Source organism: Petromyzon marinus, chromosome 43 (genome assembly GCF_048934315.1).
Source record: "Petromyzon marinus isolate PM22_M1 ecotype Great Lakes invasive population chromosome 43, UKy_Petmar_22M1.pri1.0, whole genome shotgun sequence".
Lineage (NCBI taxonomy): Eukaryota > Metazoa > Chordata > Hyperoartia > Petromyzontiformes > Petromyzontidae > Petromyzon > Petromyzon marinus.
In genome coordinates this window covers 9036714-9052030 of record NC_133709.1, presented here as the reverse complement: position 1 = coordinate 9052030, position 15317 = coordinate 9036714, and the positions used below count along the sequence as shown (strand labels likewise).

General features: G+C 51.7%; 1 protein-coding gene and 1 long non-coding RNA gene across 18 annotated transcripts; one reads left to right on the top strand and one right to left on the bottom strand.

Annotated features, from left to right (window-relative positions):
* Nucleotides 1–617: 617 nt before the first annotated feature.
* On the top strand, nucleotides 618–6197 carry LOC142930803 (uncharacterized). 17 transcript variants are annotated; one of them, XR_012946759.1, is made up of 19 exons: nucleotides 618–730; nucleotides 777–858; nucleotides 939–1352; nucleotides 1421–1505; nucleotides 1557–1879; nucleotides 1931–1981; nucleotides 2015–2249; nucleotides 2284–2432; nucleotides 2630–2714; nucleotides 2767–3052; nucleotides 3387–3583; nucleotides 3652–3814; nucleotides 4510–4659; nucleotides 4769–4900; nucleotides 5234–5280; nucleotides 5333–5366; nucleotides 5486–5706; nucleotides 5859–5943; nucleotides 5994–6197. It is a non-coding gene; the product is annotated as an uncharacterized LOC142930803 (long non-coding RNA). The 17 variants fall into 17 exon arrangements; XR_012946765.1 differs by lacking the exons at nucleotides 1931–1981; nucleotides 5486–5706; nucleotides 5859–5943; nucleotides 5994–6197 and having other exon boundaries at nucleotides 1557–1794; nucleotides 1846–1913; nucleotides 2100–2249; nucleotides 5234–5479; XR_012946766.1 differs by lacking the exons at nucleotides 1931–1981; nucleotides 5486–5706; nucleotides 5859–5943; nucleotides 5994–6197 and having other exon boundaries at nucleotides 1557–1794; nucleotides 1829–1913; nucleotides 2100–2249; nucleotides 5234–5479.
* Nucleotides 6198–6355: 158 nt separating this feature from the next.
* Nucleotides 6356–14982, bottom strand: LOC116951604 (vesicular inhibitory amino acid transporter-like). Its single transcript, XM_032970366.2, has 3 exons — nucleotides 12852–14982; nucleotides 11401–11502; nucleotides 6356–7793 (listed from the first exon to the last, which is right to left on the bottom strand). Exons 1-3 carry the CDS (start codon nucleotides 13251–13253, stop codon nucleotides 6489–6491), a joined length of 1809 nt encoding a protein of 602 aa, XP_032826257.2. The 5' UTR covers nucleotides 13254–14982; the 3' UTR covers nucleotides 6356–6488.
* Between the last annotated feature and the right edge of the window lie 335 nt (nucleotides 14983–15317).

Genomic DNA, 15317 nt, shown 5'->3' with positions numbered 1-15317 from the left:
GTTGGCCCAACGTTGGCAACCTTGGCACGTGGTTCCATGCTTCATGGGTAGTCCTCTTCCTGTCCCTAGCCAATGAGCCGCTGGGCACTATTCTTACTGCTAACCCCACTCGCCAAGCGCTCCCCTCGCACCCGCCCGTACTACCCTTTAACTCCGCTAACCAATCAGACCACAGCCATGCGTACCCACCTTATATTAGCCTGAGCCCACCCCCACCACCCCCCCACCTTTGTCCGCTGTTTGAATTTCGTGCGTCTGGCGAGCGAGAGCGTGTGAATGTGTATCTAGTCACGTGTGCGCCGTGTGTCCGCAAACTGTAAATGTGGGTTTCGGATGGCGTTCAAGTGTGCTTACGTGTTTGTGTGCGTGGAAAATGCCCGTGCCAGTGTGTCAGTTTGCACGTGTGCGCGTGCACGTGTGTGCGTGCGTGTGCACGTGTGTGCGTGTGCATGTGCTTCTTGTTCTGAAAGTGAGCCTGGCCTCCTGACACGAGCTCTGTTGTGACGTCACAGTCACTTGATTGGAGAATGGCGACTTGTGTTGTTGCTGTTATTGTCGTCGATGTATACCGCACGTGTGTGTGTGATTGCGAGTATCGTGTAAGGTGTCGTGCGTGCGTGTGTGTGTTTGCCTGTACTGTGGTTATTGCTCATGCATGAAGTGTGTTCGTGTGGTGTAGGTGTTAGTGTGGTGTAGGTGTTTGTGTAGTGTAGGTGTTTGTGTGGTGTAGGTGTTCGTGTGTGTGTTTGTGTGGTGTAGATGTTTGTGTAGTGTAGGTGTTCGTGTGGTGTGTTTGTGTGGTGTAGATGTTTGTGTGGTGTAGATGTTCATGTTCGTGTAGGTGTTTGTGTGGTGTAGGTGTTCGTGTGGTGTAGGTGTTTGTGTGTGTGTTTGTGTGGTGTAGGTGTTTGTGTGGTGTAGGTGTTTGTGTAGTGTAGGTGTTTGTGTGGTGTAGGTGTTCGTGTGGTGTAGGTGTTTGTGTGGTGTAGGTGTTTGTGTAGTGTAGGTGTTTGTGTGGTGTAGGTGTTCGTGTGGTGTGTTTGTGTGGTGTAGATGTTTGTGTGGTGTAGATGTTCATGTTCGTGTAGGTGTTTGTGTGGTGTAGGTGTTCGTGTGGTGTGTTTGTATGGTGGAGATGTTTGTGTGGTGTAGGTGTTTGTGTGGTGTAAGTGTTTGTGTTGTGTAGGTGTTTGTGTGGTGTAGGTGTTCGTGTGGTGTAGGTGTTTGTGTGGTGTAAGTGTTTGTGTGGTGTGTTTGTGTGGTGTAGGTGTTCGTGTGGTGTAGGTGTTTGTGTGGTGTAGGTGTTTGTGTGGTGTAGGTGTTTGTGTAGTGTAGGTGTTTGTGTGGTGTAGGTGTTTGTGTGGTGTAAGTGTTTGTGTGGTGTAGGTGTTTGTATGGTGTAGGTGTTTGTGTGGTGTAGGTGTTTGTGTAGTGTAGGTGTTTGTGTGGTGTAGGTGTTTGTGTGGTGTAAGTGTTTGTGTGGTGTAGGTGTTTGTGTGGTGTAGGTGTTCGTGTAGTGTAGGTGTTTGTGTGGTGTAGGTGTTCGTGTGGTGTAGGTGTTTGTGTGGTGTAGGTGTTTGTGTGGTGTAGGTGTTCGTGTGGTGTAGGTGTTTGTGTGGTGTAGGTGTTTGTGTGGTGTAGGTGTTCGTGTGGTGTAGGTGTTCGTGTGGTGTAGGTGTTTGTGTAGTGTAGGTGTTTGTGTGGTGTAGGTGTTCGTGTGGTGTAGGTGTTTGTGTGGTGTAGGTGTTTGTGTGGTGTAGGTGTTTGTGTAGTGTAGGTGTTTGTGTGGTGTAGGTGTTCGTGTGGTGTAGGTGTTTGTGTGGTGTAGGTGTTTGTGTGGTGTAGGTGTTTGTGTAGTGTAGGTGTTTGTGTGGTGTAGGTGTTTGTGTGGTGTAAGTGTTTGTGTGGTGTAGGTGTTTGTATGGTGTAGGTGTTTGTGTGGTGTAGGTGTTTGTGTAGTGTAGGTGTTTGTGTGGTGTAGGTGTTGTGTGGTGTAGGTGTTTGTGTGGTGTAGATGTTTGTGTAGTGTAGGTGTTTGTGTAGTGTAGGTGTTCGTGTGGTGTAGGTGTTTGTGTAGTGTAGGTGTTTGTGTGGTGTAGGTGTTCGTGTGGTGTGTTTGTGTGGTGTAGATGTTTGTGTGGTGTAGATGTTCATGTTCGTGTAGGTGTTTGTGTGGTGTAGGTGTTCGTGTGGTGTAGGTGTTTGTGTGGTGTAGGTGTTTGTGTGGTGTAGGTGTTTGTGTAGTGTAGGTGTTTGTGTAGTGTAGGTGTTTGTGTGATGTAGGTGTTTGTGTGGTGTAGGTGTTTGTGTGGTGTGTTTGTGTGGTGTAGGTGTTTGTGTAGTGTAGGTGTTTGTGTGGTGTAGGTGTTTGTGTGGTGTAAGTGTTTGTGTGGTGTAGGTGTTTGTGTGGTGTAGGTGTTTGTGTAGTGTAGGTGTTTGTGTGTGTAGGTGTTCGTGTGGTGTAGGTGTTTGTGTGGTGTTTGTGTGGTGTAGGTGTTCGTGTGGTGTAGGTGTTTGTGTGGTGTAGGTGTTTGTGTGGTGTAGGTGTTCGTGTGGTGTAGGTGTTCGTGTGGTGTAGGTGTTTGTGTAGTGTAGGTGTTTGTGTGGTGTAGGTGTTTGTATGGTGTAGGTGTTTGTGTGGTGTAGGTGTTTGTGTAGTGTAGGTGTTTGTGTGGTGTAGGTGTTTGTGTGGTGTAAGTGTTTGTGTGGTGTAGGTGTTTGTGTGGTGGTAGGTGTTTGTGTAGTGTAAGTGTTTGTGTGGTGTAGGTGTTTGTGTGGTGTAGGTGTTTGTGTAGTGTAGGTGTTTGTGTGGTGTAGGTGTTTGTGTGGTGTAGGTGTTTGTGTGGTGTAGATGTTTGTGTAGTGTAGGTGTTTGTGTAGTGTAGGTGTCCGTGTGGTGTAGGTGTTTGTGTAGTGTAGGTGTTTGTGTGGTGTAGGTGTTCGTGTGGTGTGTTTGTGTGGTGTAGATGTTTGTGTGGTGTAGATGTTCATGTTCGTGTAGGTGTTTGTGTGGTGTAGGTGTTCGTGTGGTGTAGGTGTTTGTGTGGTGTAGGTGTTTGTGTGGTGTGTTTGTGTGGTGTAGGTGTTTGTGTGGTGTAGGTGTTTGTGTGGTGTAGGTGTTTGTGTAGTGTAGGTGTTTGTGTAGTGTAGGTGTTTGTGTGATGTAGGTGTTTTGTGTGGTGTAGGTGTTTGTGTGGTGTGTTTGTGTGGTGTAGGTGTTTGTGTAGTGTAGGTGTTTGTGTGGTGTAGGTGTTTTGTGTGGTGTAAGTGTTTGTGTGGTGTAGGTGTTTGTGTGGTGTAGGTGTTTGTGTAGTGTAGGTGTTTGTGTGGTGTAGATGTTTGTGTAGTGTAGGTGTTTGTGTAGTGTAGGTGTTCGTGTGGTGTAGGTGTTTGTGTAGTGTAGGTGTTTGTGTGGTGTAGGTGTTCGTGTGGTGTGTTTGTGTGGTGTAGATGTTTGTGTGGTGTAGATGTTCATGTTCGTGTAGGTGTTTGTGTGGTGTAGGTGTTCGTGTGGTGTAGGTGTTTGTGTGGTGTAGGTGTTTGTGTGGTGTGTTTGTGTGGTGTAGGTGTTTGTGTGGTGTAGGTGTTTGTGTAGTGTAGGTGTTTGTGTAGTGTAGGTGTTTGTGTGATGTAGGTGTTTGTGTGGTGTAGGTGTTTGTGTGGTGTGTTTGTGTGGTGTAGGTGTGTGTGTAGTGTAGGTGTTTGTGTGGTGTAGGTGTTTTGTGTGGTGTAGGTGTTTGTGTGGTGTAGGTGTTTGTGTGGTGTAGGTGTTTGTGTGGTGTAGGTGTTTGTGTGGTGTAGGTGTTTGTGTGGTGTAGGTGTTTGTGTTGTGTAGGCGTTCATGTTGTGTAGGTGTTTGTGTGGTGTAGATGTTTGTGTGGTATAGGTGTTTGTGTGGTGTAAGTGTTTGTGTTGTGTAGGTGTTTGTGTGGTGTAGGTGTTTGTGTGGTGTAGATGTTTGTGTGGTGTAGATGTTTGTGTGGTGTAAGTGTTTGTGTTGTGTAGGTGTTTGTGTGGTTAGGGTAGTTGTGTGGTGTAAGTGTTTGTGTGGTGTAGGTGTGTGTGTGGTGTAGGTGTTTGTGTGGTGTAGGTGTTTGTGTGGTGTAGGTGTGTGTGTGGTGTAGGTGTTTGTGTGGTGTAGGTGTTTGTGTAGTGTAGGTGTTTGTGGGTGTAAGTGTTTGTGTTGTGGAGGTGTTTGTGTGGGTAGGTGTTTGTGAGGTGTAAGTGTTTGTGTGGTGTAGATGTTTGTGTGGTGTAGGTGTTTGTGTGGTGTAAGTGTTTGTGTGGTGTAGGTGTTTGTGTGGGTGTAGGTGTTTGTGTGGTGTAGGTGTTTTGTGTAGTGTAGGTGTTTGTGTAGTGTAGGTGTTTGTGTGGTGTAGGTGTTTGTGTAGTGTAGGTGTTTGTGTTGTGTAGGTGTTTGTGTGGTGTAGGTGTTTGTGTGGTGTGATGTTTGTGTGTGTATATGTGTGGTGTAGATGTTTGTGTGGTGTAGGTGTTTGTGTGGTGTAGGTGTTTGTGTGGTGTAGGTGTTTGTGTAGTGTAGGTGTTTGTGTGGTGTAGGTGTTCGTGTGGTGTGTTTGTGTGGTGTAGATGTTTGTGTGGTGTAGATGTTCATGTTCGTGTAGGTGTTTGTGTGGTGTAGGTGTTCGTGTGGTGTAGGTGTTTGTGTGGGTGTAGGTGTTTGTGTGGTGTAGGTGTTTGTGTGGTGTAGGTGTTTGTGTAGTGTAGCGTTAGGTGTTTGTGTAGTGTAGGTGTTTGTGTGATGTAGGTGTTTGTGTGGTGTAGGTGTTTGTGTGGTGTGTTTGTGTGGTGTAGGTGTTTGTGTAGTGTAGGTGTTTGTGTGGTGTAGGTGTTTGTGTGGTGTAAGTGTTTGTGTGGTGTAGGTGTTTGTGTGGTGTAGGTGTTTGTGTAGTGTAGGTGTTTGTGTGGTGTAGATGTTTGTGTAGTGTAGGTGTTTGTGTAGTGTAGGTGTTCGTGTGGTGTAGGTGTTTGTGTAGTGTAGGTGTTTGTGTGGTGTAGGTGTTCGTGTGGTGTGTTTGTGTGGTGTAGATGTTTGTGTGGTGTAGATGTTCATGTTCGTGTAGGTGTTTGTGTGGTGTAGGTGTTCGTGTGGTGTAGGTGTTCGTGTGGTGTAGGTGTTTGTGTGGTGTGTTTGTGTGGTGTAGGTGTTTGTGTGGTGTAGGTGTTTGTGTAGTGTAGGTGTTTGTGTAGTGTAGGTGTTTGTGTGATGTAGGTGTTTGTGTGGTGTAGGTGTTTGTGTGGTGTGTTTGTGTGGTGTAGGTGTGTGTGTAGTGTAGGTGTTTGTGTGGTGTAGGTGTTTTGTGTGGTGTAGGTGTTTGTGTGGTGTAGGTGTTTGTGTGGTGTAGGTGTTTGTGTGGTGTAGGTGTTTGTGTGGTGTAGGTGTTTGTGTGGTGTAGGTGTTTGTGTTGTGTAGGCGTTCATGTTGTGTAGGTGTTTGTGTGGTGTAGATGTTTGTGTGGTATAGGTGTTTGTGTGGTGTAAGTGTTTGTGTTGTGTAGGTGTTTGTGTGGTGTAGGTGTTTGTGTGGTGTAGATGTTTGTGTGGTGTAGATGTTTGTGTGGTGTAAGTGTTTGTGTTGTGTAGGTGTTTGTGTGGTGTAGGTGTTTGTGTGGTGTAAGTGTTTGTGTGGTGTAGGTGTTTGTGTGGTGTAGGTGTTTGTGTGGTGTAGGTGTTTGTGTGGTGTAGGTGTGTGTGTGGTGTAGGTGTTTGTGTGGTGTAGGTGTTTGTGTAGTGTAGGTGTTTGTGTGGTGTAAGTGTTTGTGTTGTGGAGGTGTTTGTGTGGGTAGGTGTTTGTGAGGTGTAAGTGTTTGTGTGGTGTAGATGTTTGTGTGGTGTAGGTGTTTGTGTGGTGTAAGTGTTTGTGTGGTGTAGGTGTTTGTGTGGTGTAGGTGTTTGTGTGGTGTAGGTGTTTGTGTAGTGTAGGTGTTTGTGTAGTGTAGGTGTTTGTGTGTGTAGGTGTTTGTGTAGTGTAGGTGTTTGTGTGGTGTAGGTGTTTGTGTGGTGTAGGTGTTTGTGTGGTGTAGATGTTTGTGTGGTGTAGATGTTTGTGTGGTGTAGGTGTTTGTGTGGTGTAGGTGTTTGTGTGGTGTAGGTGTTTGTGTGGTGTAGATGTTTGTGTGGTGTAGATGTTTGTGTGGTGTAAGTGTTTGTGTTGTGTAGGTGTTTGTGTGGTGTTTGTGTGGTGTAAGTGTTTGTGTGGTGTAGGTGTTTGTGTGGTGTAAGTGTTTGTGTGGTGTAGGTGTTTGTGTGGTGTAGGTGTTCGTGTTTGTTTACGTATTCGCGCAGTGTAAGTGTCCATGTTCGTGTAGGTGTATGTGTACTTGTCCGTGCGGTGTAGGTGTCTCGTGTTGGTGTTTTTTGCACGTGTGCTTGGCTGAACACGTGTGCTTGGTTGATTGCACGCGTGCGGTTGATTGCGCTCATTGTGGCAGATCAGGCGCGCGTTGCGGCCGATTGCGCGCGCCTCGTCAGTCTTCGCGGCCCGTGCGGAAGGCCTCGGCGAGGCCCTGCAGCGAGTGCACCATCCCCGAGATGCTCACGACGACGCCCACCACGAAGATGGTGGCGTCGAACAGCACGTGGTGCCACTTGAGCTTGCGCCACAGCAGGCGCACGTGGAACATGCAGGGCAGCAGGAAGGAGAGCGACGCTCCCGTGAGGCTGCCCGTCAGGCCCATGAGGAGGGCGAAGTGCGGGATGAACACGGCCATGAGCAGAGTCAGCACCACCAGGGCGCAGCGCATGCCCAGGGTCCAGGCCTGGAGGTACGCGGGGCCCGCGCCGAGGGTCCACGACGGGCCCTGCTGCCCGACGCGAGGCCCGGCTGCTGCGGGGACCTCGACCGAGGTCGCCGCGCCGTCGGCTTCCCCCGCGGCCTTCTCGGTGGCGAAGGAGGAGGAGCCGGAGGCGGCGGCGGCGGCGAGCCGCGACCCTTCCGACGGCGTGAGCGGCGGGCTCGGCGTCGGCGGCGGCGGCGGCGCCGTCGGCGGCGTCGCGGCGGCCCCGGCCGCGGCCGGCGAGGCGGTGGGAGCCTTGGAGAACAGCGTCTCGAGGACTTCGACGGCGGCAAAAAACGGCAGCGGGTATGAGAGCAGCGCCTTGGCCACCAGGAAGACGTTGACGACGGCGCGGAAGGTGGGCGGAAGATTGTCGGTGATCACCTCCTTGGTGTCGTCGGCCCAGGTGAGGTAGGCGACGAGCGCGAAGATGCCCTTGCAGGCGCACGCGGCGATGTGCGACCAGTCCATCATGGGGCTGAACTGCGAGCGGTCCCTCATGTTGCCCTCGAGCGACGGCAGGAAGATCTGCGACGTGTAGCTGAACACGATGATGCCCACGGACACGGGGAACGTCTTGACGTCCACGTAGAACTTCATCTTGTCCCACGCCCAGTCGCGCGCCCTGCTCAGGCAGTATCCCATGACGAGCAGCGTGATGAGCGCGTGCGCCGCCGAGCACAGCATGCTGAAGCGCGACACGGCCTTGAGGCTGCGCAGGAAGGCGCAGGGCAGCAGCGCCGCCGTGGCGAGCACGCACCAGGCCTTCTGCGAGACGCCGAGCTCGGGGAAGCTGTTGACCATGAGGTTGCCGCTGACCACCACGTAGAGGACGCACGTCATGACGAGCTCGATGAGCTGCGCGCCGTTCACGACGTGGCCGCCCAGGCGCGGGAAGCGCGGGGCGCAGCAGGCGTCCGCCACCTCCACGTAGGAGCCGCGCACGCGCACCAGCGTGCCGTCCTCATCCTCCTCGTACAGGCACGCCACCAGCACCTGCGGTGACGTAGGGGGCAGGTGAAGGGGGAGTGGCGGGGGGGGGAGGTGGGAGGGATGACAGCGATGCACAAGAGAGAGGAGGGTGTGGGTAGAAGTCGAGATGGCTGTGGGGAATGGCGCGGGGAGCTTGACCCGGGTGGTTGGTTATAATGGCCGGAGGTGTGGATGAGATGTCCTCGGACGTGAACATTGTCATGATTTGTACCACAGAGCGTGGCCACCACCTCCCAGCCGTGGCGGCACGGCGTTAGGGGTCTGTGGGGCCAGTGGGACCGATGGGGCCGCCGTCTCTCAACGTGCCGTGTCCTTTCCCGAAAGCGTCTTTTTCACAGACGCAACGTCAGTCTACAGGCAAGGTCAGTCCATCTGTGCCGTGTCCTTACTTCAATACATCGGTAATTACGACCTTACTTCCATTCAGCTCTGTCCATGATATTTACTCAGATAATCCTTCCAGTTGCATCCAGTTGTTTAAATTGCTCAGGGAACTTAATTCACTGTCTTCTAGATTCTTGTTGTACCTATAATTTTCTCAGTCACAACAACATTGATATCCAGTCTCTTGTTTTCGCATTACACGTCCAATACATCTAACTTGCATTCCCTCTAAACATGATTTTTTTTTCAATTACAATAATTATAGAAGGTAAGTTTAAATTCTCATTGTAAGTTACCTGCTCATTATATAGATGACAAACCGTATACCCCCCCCCCTCTTCTTCTCTGCCTCCCACATTTCCCCATTCTCCACACCTCCTCCCTCCCCCCTCTCCTTCCCCCTCCACTTCTCCCCCCCACCTGCCCCCCTCTGATTTTCTCCCCCACCTCTCCCCCATTTCCCTCCTCCACCCCCACCTCTCCCCACCCTCTCCTTCTCCCTCCTCATCTCCCCCTTCTCCATCCTCCACCACTCCCCCCTCTCCTTCTCCCCCCCTCTCCCTCCTCCCCCCACCTCGCCCCCCCTCCCTCCTTTACCCCCACAGTCTCCGGTGCTCCACCAACATCTCTACTCACCGGCAGTGCCACTGCCTCGCCGATATAATCTATATTTGTCTGCGAGGCTTTTACAAACACTCAGGGCCTGATTAAGGTTATGAGGGGCCTACGGCTAATAGAAGGGAAGAGCCGAATTTTATACAATTACTAGCTTTACTACCCGGCTTTGCCCGGGACTTGGATTCTTGTTTTGGATTAATACACGGCCTACGCGGAGGGTGGGGGCTTGCGTGACGTCAGCAGGCACCCTGCGTGACGCTGCCGCATTCGGATGACATCACAGATGTGACGTCACCGCTCACTTTCCGTGCACAATATATCCATTATTGCGCCCCCCCCCCCAATACAAAAGCATTTTTTTTATACTTTTTGCGTTGTGCACAGTCTGGAAGCTACCCACATGCCAAAATTCAAGTTTGTTGCATGTTGGGGAGTATGCTAAACATTTTGAAAAGACACATGCACAAATTTCCCTTATATATAGATTACAAAAACAAGTTGAAGTTATAAAACGTAATAAAGTATGCATTTATTTACTTGTGTCAATTTTACAAATGCATTCCAGTCAAGGTAAATGAATCAAACTACACTAACTTCTTCAAACAATATATCCCCCCCCCCACCTAGCTTTATCTGTGGCAAAGTCACGAATGTTGTTATCGTGATTCAAAGACAATTCGTTTGATTTCCGATAGCCGCACCACTGTCGCTCAGCTGTTACTTCAACGTGGAACGGAGGGCCGGAAGGATGGCCACACAGAATACGGGGGGGGGGGGGGGTACGCGGACCCCTGGGGGGTTACGTGGCAATGTCCCAGGCGGTACGTGCGGTGATTTCTAAACGTTTCAAATTGTATCATGCATCAGAGCCATCGGTGAATAACCATGCATGAATCTAACTGCCCTAACATGTAAATCCATATGGTAACCTACAACGATATTAAAGGCCATTCTAAAACCATCGGTGTGGTTTCCAAGAGTAAGCAGCGAACGTGAACAAATTACGTTGTACATGCAGAGTGTACGTTAATTGTTTTTTTTTCATTCGCTCGCAGTTACTTAGCTAGTTTGGGATGCCTCACGAAATGGACAACTGGTTAAAATATGAATGTTAATTTATTCACACATTTATTTCTCAGAACCATGTTGGGACAAGCGAGGGGGGTTAGCGGGCCATCCATTTAGGGGGTACGCAAAGATCTGTCAAAATTTTACCCCTCTCCCCCTCCCTGTAGGCACGCGGACTTTTTACCCCCCCCCCCACCTGTGTACGTAGCCTGACGTACCACCCCCCCCCCCCCCCCCGAATCCTATAGAACGGCCGATATTTAATCCACGCAGAAACGATCAAAGATTAATAATATTAACGTGTTTAAGCAAACAGATAGTCCACCGCCGGACTGTCTAACTCATTTGAAGGGCAATGTAGACAAATTATTATGGAGGCTTCACCCCCCCCCCGTTTCCAATGCGTACATTGTCAGTAGACCCCCCATACGCAAGCTACGCGTTTGGGTTAACCCCCCCCCCTTCCGCTCCATGCGTACGAGCTACATGGATGGCCCCTCACTCGGTTAAAACTAAATTCCACAAGGGGGGTAAGGGGCCATCCATAAATGACGTCACGCGATTTTGGACGATTTTTGACCCCCCCCCTTCGTCACACGACGTCACAAAAAGTCAGACCCCCCCCCTCAAATATGACGTCACAAAGCTCTGCCCCCTCCCCCAACAAAAAAACATGCTTCAAATCGCTTTAAACTATTGTCATTGTAGCGCGTATTTAATGTGGCGCTGCACTCTGATGTTGTAGGAGAAAACATTTACTAAAAAGTCTATTTAATTAAGTAGAACGTGTTGTCTTTATTTATTTGAAGTTGCGCAATTTGATGTGACGTCACATTTCGCAAACCCCCCCCCCCCCTCGTCACACATCGTCACAAACGTCTGACCCCCCCCCCCCAGATGCGTGACGTCATTTATGGACGCTCCCAAAGAAGCACAACAAAAGATTAAGAACCATTGGCCTGTGGGTTACGAGGGCCTGAAGATAACTGACTCTAGCCATCCCACCACTCAGCATCCTGCGACCATTCACCCCGGTCAATGACCTCACCACCACGATCTCCAACCTCAACAAAACTGCACCTGGGGATCTGCCACGCTGGATGCTCCTGTCCAGAAAACCCCACGCCTCACCGCCTGTCCCACCAATGGCACGTATGTAGTATGCATGTTCTATGTATGTTGTATGTTGAACTTATTTTGCATCGTATGTAGCCAACCGTGCTAATCGGAGGTGCGGCGGAAGGGCTAAGCATAAAGACAAAAAGTAGTTCTGAAGTAAAAAAAAATAATTTTCAATGTAGATGATTTAAAAGTGCATTCCTCTAGCGGATTCCTAATGTTGGAAGGAAGAGCGTTCCAGACGGCCGCTGAAGCGCCATCTGAGAGCGCGCGATGCGGTGAGCGTCTTTGTTCGATGGCGAGTTAGTGGTGAGTTGTTGTAGTGTTGTTGATGTTGCTGTTGTGTTGTAATTGTGGTATTGGTGTGTTGTTGTTGCTGTTGTGTTGTTGTAGTAGTTGTTGTAGTGTGTGTGTGTGTCACCTTGCCCGTGTAGCAGCACACGGCGGCTGCCAAGATGATGAGGAAGAGGCCAAGATACCCCCCGTGCAGCACGGCGTAGGGCAGGCCCAGCACGAACATCCCCTACGCACCATCACCACCATCACCACCCCCATCAACACCATCATCATCACCACCACCAACATCATCACCATCAACACGGCGTAGGGCAGGCCCAGCACGAACATCCCCTACGCACCATCACCACCATCACCACCCCCATCAACACCATCATCACCACCACCACCACCAACATCATCACCATCAACACGGCGTAGGGCAGGCCCAGCACCAACATCCCCTACGCACCACCATCACCACCATCACCACCCCCATCAACACCATCATCATCACCACCACCACCATCAACATCATCACCATCAACACGGCGTAGGGCAGGCCCAGCACCAACATCCCCTACGCACCATCACCACCATCATCATCAACACCATCAACATCATCATCACCACCACCATCATCACCACTATCAGGCGCAACACGAACATACATCACCACCCCCATTAACACCATCGACACCATCATCAACATGGCGTAGGACAGACCCAATACGAACATCCCCTAAGAACCATCATCATCACCACCACTATCATCATCACCACCACCATCCATTACCATTATCAACATCATCATCATCAATCACCATCAACACAACATGCGAACACCTCTACACATCACCATCAACACAGCATAGGGGAAGCCCAAAGCGAACATCCCCGAAACAGAATCACTGTTAGTAGTATTATTATTATCACCATCACCGTCGAGCACCTATGAAGGGCCAACACGGGGTCGTGTGGCAGGAACCGGAACAGGTGCTCATTTTAAGCCTAGGTTGACCTAGGGGAGGCCCAGGACTCGTTCAGATATTCGCCACTGTTATTTATCGTGAGCGAGAATCGAACTTGGGCAGCCGGGTTCGTAGCGCAGTGCACTAACCACTGCGCCACCACTCCCCATATTACCCGCACAAATCCACACACGCACACGAGCTATGCAATAATCAATATGTAACACGATTTTTGTTCCTGGGTAGTAAGTGCTATTTTCTAATTGCGTATGCCTCAAAAGTATAGAAGATGACTATAATTATTATTATTATTCCCCACAAACTTTGCTTTTGTGACCAGGACTTTACGTGAAGGAATGACACAAATGCACACCACGTTTTCTCATTGAAAATAGGTACATTTAAAAAAAAAAATCACTGTCCTGATGATGTCTTATCGGCGAAAGTGCCCCCCCCCCTCCACCACATCCCCACCGAACCCCTCTGAAAATGAGTGAAGAACCACCGACATCAATTACAATCTAAATGCTTGCTTGTTTATAAACGTGAAGGTTAAAAAAAAAAATCCCGAGGACAAAAACGAAAACTAAATCCACGTGACCGGAGCCTCGTGCCGCCGTCCCACCTGTATCGCGTTCGTGACGTTCCACCCCGCGTCCCACGCCGTGATGCGAGGGCCCCCGTCGGCCCCGAGGCTGTCGGTCGAGGAGGCCCTGCTCATGGGGCTCCTCCGCGGGGGGGCCGCGCCTCCACCGCCGCCCCTCTGGTAGCGAACGTCGCCCTCGGCGCACGGGGAGCCGCTGCCATCTTGATTGTCGTCCCCTCCTCCTCCTCCTCCTCCCAGCTCGTCCATGGCGAGGCCGTGCCGGTGGTCGCGGTCCAGCGAGTCGCACGACGCGAAGCCCACGGACTCCTCACCGGCCGTGGCCTGCACCCCGAGGCGGGCCAGGAGGCCGCTCACGCGGGACTCCGCCTTGTGGCGCGCGCTCGTGGCCGCGTGGGTCAGGTGGCCTCGGAAGACCGACATGGTGCTGGTGGTAGTAGTAGAGTGAAGGAGGTTCTGAAGATGATTGTGGTGCTGGTGGTAGAGTGGTAGGGTAGTGGCGTCAATGTGCTGAAAACAGTGGTGGTGGGTTTACGGTGGTAGAGTGATGGTGGTATTTATCGAAATGATCGCGTGAAGATGGTGAACTTGATAGTGGTGGTGAGGTTATGGGGAAGGCAGTGGCGCTGTAAGGATGGTGGTGGTGGTGAAGATTATATTGGTAGTGTGTTGGTAGCGGTTGTAGTGGTGGTGGTGTTGGTATTTGAGTGAAGGGGTAGGTTACGTTCGGGTTATGGTGGTTGTGGTAGCGCTCTTTCGGCAAAGGTGGTCGCCGTGGTGTCAGGGTGATCGTAGTGGTAATAGCGGCGGTGTTAGTGTGGATGTGGCGGTAGTGGTAGTTGTAGTGGTGGCGGAGGTTGTGGTGGTCGCGTTGCGGTGGCGATGACGGTGGTGTTGCCGTGATGGTGTCCGGGTTGTGGTTGTTGTGGTGGAGGTGGTGGTGGTGAGCTAGGCTTGAGTGTTGGTGGAGTATGCGATGGTAATAGTGGTGGTGGTCTTTGCGATGTTCGGGTTGTTAGGTGGTTTTGATTGCGGTGATGGATGTAGCGGTGATGGTGGTTGTTGTAATGGTGACTTGCGTTTAAATGGCCGGCGATATTTGCTTGCGCTCGACGTGAAGCGATGCTCTCTGCTCGAGGTCAAACTGGGAGGAGGTGGCGATGAGGTGACGTTGACGAGGTGGTTGATAATTACGAAAATGATGAAGATGATTGAATAAAGAAGAAACCCCGAGAAGGACCAAATCGAGGACGAGGGTACAGAGAACGTGCTCCACGCGATTCTGCCTTCACGCAGAGAGGGGTGCCGCTAATGACGGCGATGACGATGGCGATGACGGCGATGATGATGAGAAATAGACGAAGACGGGCGAGCAGAAATTGAAAAGGACGCGGAGGAGGACGACGAAGAGGACGAGGACGCGTCGAACGCTGCGGCGGAGCGGTCGTTGGTGCGCGCACTGCGATGCCCGCTCGTGCGCACACGGAGGGTACACGGGGGGTACACGGGGGGTACACGGGCACGCGGTTAAAGCAAAGACGCACCGGTACGCGAGTATTGCACGAACGCACGCGGGTAACGCGGAGACGCGCGGACGCACGCGGGTACACGGGTAGGAGGAGGAGGCGCACGCGCGGTTACGCCGGTAGTGCACGCGTAGAAGGAAGCGCGCGGGTAGTGCACGGGGTGGGGAGGAGGAGGAGGCACGCGGAGTCGTGCAAGGGAGACGCGGACGCACGGCGGCTCGGCTCGGCTGCTGGGCGCGCGACGGGAGGGCGGGAGCGCGCGCACGAGCACGCGCGTGCGTCACGCGGAGAGGAGACCCGCGCGAGCGAGCGCGCGCACGCTCGCGCGGGTCTGCGCTCGTCCGTGCGTGTGTCTGTGTGTACACGTGCTTCTGTGTGTTTTTGTCTGTGTATCCGTGGGTGTGCCTTTGTCGTTGTGCGTTTGCATGTGTGCGTCTTCTGTGCGTGTACGTGTATGTGTGCACACACGTGTTTCTGTGCGTGTGCGTGTTTTGTGCATGCGTCTCTGTGTGTACATGTGTCTGTGTGTATATGTGCGGATCTGTATAGGGAGCGGTGGCGCAGTGGTTAGCGCGCTGCGCTACGAACCCGGCGACCAGAGTTCGATTCCCGCTCACGGCCACCAACACCAGTGACGATTATCTGAATCGGTCCTTGGCCTCTCCTAGGTCGACTCAGCCTCAAATTAGTTCCTGGCGCGGTGTGTAAACATCGCTACTAGGGGACAAAGGCGGCCGGGCGTGGTGCTGGCCACCCACCCCCTCGGGGGCCGTGCACTTACCCCATCAGCCTGTGAATACTTTACGGGGGACCTCTGACTTTGTGTGCCTGTGTGTGATCGGGCGTGATTATTGTCCGCGTGCGCATGCACGCTTGTGTGCGTGTCTGTGTGTGTACGCGTGTGGCTGTGTGCGCGCAAAGGTCGTGTGTGTCTGTCTCGCAACGTCCCCGCGTGTCTCCG

Excerpts from the sequence above, each read along its gene's own strand:
- LOC116951604 (XM_032970366.2), bottom strand. The coding sequence starts at position 13,253 with ATGTCGGTCTTCCGAGGCCACCTGACCCACGCGGCCACGAGCGCGCGC. Across the intron at positions 11,503-12,851 it reads ACGTCACGAACGCGATACAG|GGGATGTTCGTGCTGGGCCT; the intron begins GTGGGACGGCGG and ends GATGGTGCGTAG. Across the intron at positions 7,794-11,400 it reads TGTGCTGCTACACGGGCAAG|GTGCTGGTGGCGTGCCTGTA; the intron begins GTGACACACACA and ends ACGTCACCGCAG.